The sequence below is a fragment of the Bison bison genome, unplaced genomic scaffold (genome assembly GCF_000754665.1).
Source record: "Bison bison bison isolate TAMUID 2011002044 unplaced genomic scaffold, Bison_UMD1.0 scf7180017864148, whole genome shotgun sequence".
NCBI classification, from domain to species: Eukaryota; Metazoa; Chordata; class Mammalia; order Artiodactyla; family Bovidae; genus Bison; species Bison bison.
This window is the reverse complement of record NW_011494720.1, coordinates 2,023,352-2,030,259: the sequence shown is the minus strand read 5'-3', so window position 1 is coordinate 2,030,259 and position 6,908 is coordinate 2,023,352. Positions and strand designations below refer to the sequence as shown.

General features: G+C 39.4%; 1 protein-coding gene across 1 annotated transcript in view; it reads left to right on the top strand.

The window, feature by feature from the left end:
• Positions 1-6,908, top strand: part of SYNE1 (spectrin repeat containing, nuclear envelope 1) — a 501,723-nt gene that overhangs the window by 425,781 nt on the left and 69,034 nt on the right. The window contains exons 130-131 of the mRNA XM_010840908.1: positions 1,971-2,129; positions 5,121-5,287. Of these exons, the coding sequence (XP_010839210.1) occupies positions 1,971-2,129; positions 5,121-5,287 (326 nt within the window). The remainder of the gene's footprint in view (positions 1-1,970; positions 2,130-5,120; positions 5,288-6,908) is intronic.

The window sequence follows — 6,908 nt, the reverse complement described above, 5'->3', positions numbered from 1 at the left end:
CATTCCTTCCAAAGAACACCCAGGGCTGATCTCGTTTAGAATGGACTGGTTGGATCTCCTTGCAGTCCAAGGGACTCTCAAGAGTCTTCTCCAGCACCACAGTTCAAAAGCATCAATTCTTCGGCACTCAGCTTTCTTCACAGTCCAACTTTCACATCCATACATGACCACTGGAAGAACCAACCATAGCCTTGACTAGACAGACCTTTGTTGGCAAAGTAATGTCTCTGCTTTTGAATATGCTATCTAGGTTGGTCATAACTTTCCTTCCAAGGAATAAGCGTCTTTTAATTTCATGGCTGCAGTCACCATCTGCGGTGATTTTGGAGCCCCCAGAAATAAAGTCTGACACTGTTTCCACTGTTTCCCCATCTATTTCCCATGAAGTGATGGGACCAGATGCCATGATCTTCGTTTTCTGAATGTTGAGCTTGAAGCCAACTTTTTCACTCTCCTCTTTCACTTTCATCAAGAGGCTTTTGAGTTCCTCTTCACTTTCTGCCATTAGGGTGGTGTCATCTGTATATCTGAGGTGATTGATATTTCTCCCGGCAATCTTGATTCCAGCTTGTGCTTCTTCCAGCCCAGCGTTTCTCATGATGTACTCTGCATAGAAGTTAAATAAGCAGGGTGACAATATACAGCCTTGACGTACTCCTTTTCCTATTTGGAACCAGTCTGTTGTTCCATGTCCAGTTCTAAGTATTGCTTCCTGACCTGCAAATAGGATTCTCAAGAGGCAGGTCAGGTGGTCTGGTATTCCCATCTCTTTCAAAATTCTCCACAGTTTTTTGTGATCCACACAGTCAAAGGCTTTGGCATAGTCAAGAAAGCAGAAATAGATGTTTTTCTGGAACTCTCTTGCTTATTCGATGATCCAGCGGATGTTGGCAATTTGATCTCTGGTTCCTCTGCCTTTTCTAAAACCAGCTTGAACATCTGGAAGTTCATGGTTCACGTATTGCTGAAGCCTGGCTTGGAGAATTTTGAGCATTACTTTTCTAGTGTGTGAGATGAGTGCAATTGTGCGGTAGTTTGAGCGTTCTTTGGGATTGGAATGAAAACTGACCTTTTCCAGTCCTGTGGCCACTGCTGAGTTTTCCATATTTGCTAGAAAGTAGATTAAGGTTGGGAGGAAGATGCTGGGGTAGGCAAGGGAGTGAGTTCTGATGGGTACGGAGTGGGGCAGGGGCCAGGTGTTGTACTGATGACAATCTTACAACATTGATTGTGCTGGTAGTTGTAAAACTCTGTTAATAAACGAAAAAACCACTGAGTTGTACACTTTATAAACAGACAAATTGTATGGTGTGGAAATTACATCTCAGTAAGGCTGTTATATGAAAAAGAAACAAGGATACATAAATAAAAAAGAAAACCAGCAGGGATATAAAAGAATTTGCTCAAAGTAAAGTGATCAGGATAGAGCTGATCAGGAACTGAGCTCTCCCACTGTGTCCCTTGGTCCACCCTCTTTAGACACCTGACGCTCAACTTTCCTTCCTTGCTTTCTTCCCTATTTTTCTTTCTTTTCCCTTTTCCTTCCTTCTTTTGTCTTTTCTTTTTTTCCTGCCCATCCCCTTCCCCCTTTTCTTATTCTTTTCTTGTTTCTTGTTTATATATTTTTTTAGTTAAAGTGCATTCAGTAATCCCGTATCATAGCTACAGAACCAACTATAGTGAGAAACTGGATTGTTCAGAACCTTTTATAAGAGAACGGGCATGTGGCTCTTGGGAGGGAAGTAGAGGATTCAGTGTCTCCCACTCATACTTAATAGCAAATCCTGGTTGTGAAACTCACTAGGCTAGAGCAGTGTCCTGGGCCTGAGCCTCCGGGAACAGTGGCCTAAAGAGATGCACGACCAGTGCTTGTCTTAGGCCACCCAACAAACTTCGTTTGCTTCTTCCCTCAGGCTATGAGTTCCACTCTGATTATCCTGTTGCGTTTTCTCCCACTTTGAACTTTTCAGCTCTCCTTAAGGCGACAGCAAGTAAGTGAGAGGCTGAACGAGTGGGCCGTCTTCAGTGAAAAGAACAAGGAGCTTTGCGAATGGCTGACTCAGATGGAAAGCAAGGTCTCTCAGAATGGAGACATTCTCATTGAAGAAATGATTGAGAAGCTCAGGAAGGTAACAGATGTGTGGCTACGTGTGTTTTACTCTTCTAGTGTTTAGGCGTTGGTACGAAGATGGCCTTACTCCTGGTTGCTTTCCCGACAAAGCAGCACTCTGTTACAAACACTTCTTGACATAAAATTAATGTGCCTGGAAAGGCTTCTTTGACATATAAATTATATTGAATATTTTCAGTTTGTGATGAAATAGATTGTCTGCTGATAGATAACGCTCAGTTTTTGGATTTTATCTGCCTGTTCAGTAGGAATTATTTATGTGTATTAGTTTTCTTTGTTTTTAATCAGAGTATAATTGATTTATTGTTTGTTTTTAAAGAGGTAAAAATCACTAGAGAGGAACTAAAAGAAAAAATTCCTGGGATCCATTAAACTGGCATTTTCTCTATAAAACATGATTTATAGACAGTTACAGAAATGAGGACTTTTCTGGGCATTTTAGCTTCATATTAATTTCAAGGTATATATGATGATGAGAGTATATTTTTATGTTCAAATGCATCCAGAATGTTTTTAATGTCTATATAGTATTGGTCAGATTTAATAGCATTTTAAAAGGTTTTTGATGGTTCCAGTGGTGTTTCCACACTGCATTTGAACAATTAATCATTTAAATTTTATATTTCTCTTAAGCACATATTGCCATCTGAAATACAGTACATGTTCCTGATTTACTTGTTTGTTATCTGTCTACACTGGAAGCCCCACTGGCCTGTAAGCTTTATGGGAACAGGAACTTCGTCAGTTTTGTTCACTGCTGTAGCTCCTGACTTCTCAGAAGTACTCAGCCATTATTTATTGAATAAATGGACAATAGCTTCACTCATTCTTAAAAAATATATAAATAAGTATTAGGAAAAATTCCCTTTGTCTATGAAGTTATTTATATTATATGTTGTCTTTCGGAATTGTATTTTTTTTTTCTCTATGGGTGTGCACAGGCACATATACAGAAAAACAAAAACTCTGAAGCCAAGATGTGATATTAATAACTTTATAGGTTTACACTTAAAAGTGCAAGTTCTAAGCATCAGCATTTCTATTGGGTCCGAATAGCCCAATAGAACATCTTATGGAAAAACCCAAAAGAACTTTTTGATTAACCCAATGTATTTAATATTGTAAAGCTTTAAAATGTGGACTGAGACAATACATATTTCATTTAAGCATCTGTAACAGTTCTACCCTTTGCTGGTTTATGGGTGTCAGAGAACGTTCTATTAGACATGATTAATGTAATAGGTTTTATAGTGAAAGTTGCTATAGAATAAATTTTGACCAAGCGTATTTATACTCCAGTTGATTTTATCATGAAATTTAAGATCCATGTTTTGAGGGGTATGGAAAAAACCGTCTCTTGAGCAAAATGCAAGCGTAATTTAAAATTTAGAAAAACTGTACCTTGACACACAGATGATTTTGTTATACTGTTTAGTAACCTTTAAAATATGGACTATACCATTTTGTATATATATATATATAATTATGGACTCTAAAAACGTTTTCATGAGCTTGCACTATGTGGTGTCTCTTTTGTAAAGAAAAATAATAGTCTTGGTAATTTTTTCAACTTAGGATAAAGAAATTAATAGACTGTAACTATGATGTGGGTACCTACTGGCCTTAACACTCAGCATTTTGCTTTAAAAAACAACCTAGGCAGATTCTTTTACTATAAATACTGTTCTAGGGTTGGAGTAATTCCATTGAATTAAACGTTTCTCAGTAAAATAATCTCAAATTTGTAATGGCATATTGTAACTATTAATAAGCATTTATTTCATTGGTCTTTGACTCCCACAAGGTTGAAGTAACATAGAAAGGTGAGTGGGTGGGGTACTGAGTCTGAGGACAGCATTCAACCCTGAATAGAATGAAGTTTCACTGGCTCCTCCTGTTCTTTGGGGGCCCTTTTTACTGACTTGAAAAGGTAGCCCTGTTCCCAAGGTAATTTTAGAGCAATAGAAGGCTAAAATACCCATATCCTTATAATACCTGTGTTTGTATATTATTTTCATGAGAAAATATTTGCTGCCTGCCTAACAGAAGCTTAAACCAAAAATGAAAAAGTTGATTCTAAATTTTGGATGCTGTCACTATGGCAAGAAACTCAGAGGACCATTGGTCCAGAGGCTGGGGGGGAGGGAAGAGGGGACAGATAGGGGTCAAGAGGAGATGGCCTTTATCATCCCTTTAATCATACTGTTCAGTGGTCTATCTCAGTGACCTTACTGTAGACCGTACTGAGAGCCTGTCCTTCTTACCTAAAACAGTCTTTCGGAGGAGCTCCTATAGAAACTGGGTAAATGAGGGAGATTTGAGGCCCACTGATCCTCTAAGACTAAAGGTCATTATTCTTGAGACTTATGTCAATGATTTATGGGTTGTAAAATCAGCATTTTACACTGTATAGAAGATAGCTCCTTAAAATGAAAGTAGTAATCTTTTAAAACATTCTGCCAAGTAACAATTGACATTCACACACACGGGCACACACACATATATATTTAGATATACATACATGCAGACACATCTTATAAGCCTCTTGGCAGTTAACGTGTAGGAGGATTGATTCTAAATAGAACATGTGGTTGGTGATTACAGCAATAAGGTATAACTTCCCAGCATTGAAATTCTTCAAGTTTTGTCTTTTGTTTCTATGTATATACTTACATTTTTTTAATGCCTATTTTAAGTAAAAAGAAAACCTCCCCCTGCCCCTTAAGAACATCTATTCCCTTTAAAAAGATCTATATAAAAATTCAATCTGGACTTTGCCTATGTACTGAAAATCTGGACTTTGCCTAAATACTGAAAATAGCAGGTACCATTAATTCCTGTGTACTAGGACTCATATTCGCATAGTGTTCCCTATGCCCAAACTATTTCCAAGCCGTAGAAAACTGTAATTACCCTGTTTCTAGTAGAGCTAGGCTGAATACATCAAGAACATGCTTTCTAACCTCTGTGATTGCTATTTATTACACAGGATTATCAAGAGGAAATTGCAATTGCCCAAGAGAACAAAATACAGCTCCAGCAAATGGGAGAACGGCTGGCTCGAGCCAGCCATGAAAGCAAAGCGTCTGAGATTGAGTACAAGCTTGGCAAGATCAATGACCGGTGGCAGCACCTTCTGGACCTCATGGCAGCCAGGTAAAAAGGACCCCTGTCAACAGGACACATGTGCAGAATCTCAACACATTCAGGCCACCTTCCATTGCAGCTGCAAGTCATCCGATAAATCTCTGCGTTCCTCATCCCACCACCTTAGTTCATGCTTGTCTCATAAATGTCACTTTCATTAACTTTAAAATTCCCCTTCTTGCTCATAAATTCAGTGGTGTTTTCATTTCACTAAAAGAGAGAAAGTCATATCCAAACAAAATCTGTCCCCGAGGGAAGAGTCTTTATTCTGAGGCTTCATAGTACTCAACTTCCTATAAGAAAGAGAGTGAAACTGCTGACAAGTATCTGTGGAGGGTGTGTTTGTCTGAAGTGGCAAAAAATATATATACATATATGTATTATATTGTATTATATTATACATACAGTGTGTATTTATATATTATATGTATTTATAAAATATATAAAATTATATTCCTACAATATTTCTTCTTAGTAAGATGTGGGAATGAAGCTAATTATTGTCACTTGCTTAGGTGTAAAAATAACCTGCTGCATTACTGTAGTTTGTACTTAGCTTTAGTGATATCTGTAAGTGTCTGCTTCGTGTCTGAGAGGAATATTACATCAGTTTTTGTTGTGGAAATGTTACTGAAAGGACGAGGTGGGGTACAGCTGCTCACTGCTCAAAAGGCAATAAACAGGCCAGGTTGGTGAAGAGGAAAGTTTGCTTTATTTCAGATGCCGCCAACTTGGGGAGAGGGGTGGACATCTGTCCAAAGGCCAACTCCCCCGACCACCACCACACACACACATACACACACACACAGCAACCGGGGGGCAAGAGCTTTTATAGACAGAAGGAGGGGGCTACATGCAGAAACAGCACAGTCAGCTCTGACAGTCATCTTCAGATTGGTCATCGGTGGTCTGACCAGTGTCATTTTGATTGTTTTAGGTACAGTTAATCTTCAGTTCCAAGGTCCATTTGTTCCCATTTCTTTGTGGCCAGTTCTCAGAATTGTGACAACTCATGTTCTGGGTACAGTCTGGTCATCATGTAGTTAACTTTTCCACCTGGTGTTTTGGTATCTATAAGACAGCTCACAGGATATGGCTCAGAATATTATCTATAGCCCTTGAGAAAGGACTAAAGGTCCTTGACTATGCTTAATGACCACATTATTATTATTTAGTCTCCTCTGAGTGTTTTCCTTTGTTTCTATATTTCTTACTTCTCTGATTAAACTTATTCTTTGACTAAGGTTTTCCAAAGACGAAAGGCAGGCAGAGGACATGGGTGGGAGGTGGGGGGTGGAAGGACCATAGGGTTCTGCTCCATTTCAGAAGGCAGAGTTCCGCTGCTGCTGCTAAGTCATTTCAGTCGTGTCCGACTCTGTGCAACCCCATAGACGGCAGCCCACCAGGCTCCCCTGTCCCTGGGATTCTCCAGGCAAGAACACTGGAGTAGGTTGCCATTTCCTTCTCCAATGCATGAAAGTGAAAAGTGAAAGTGACATCGCTCAGTCGTGTCCGACTCTTAGCCACCCCATGGACTGCAGCCTTCCAGGCTCCTCCGTCCATGGGATTTTCCAGGCAACCTCTTGAGTGGGGTGCCATTGCCTTCTCTGGAAGGCAGAGTGAGAGAAAT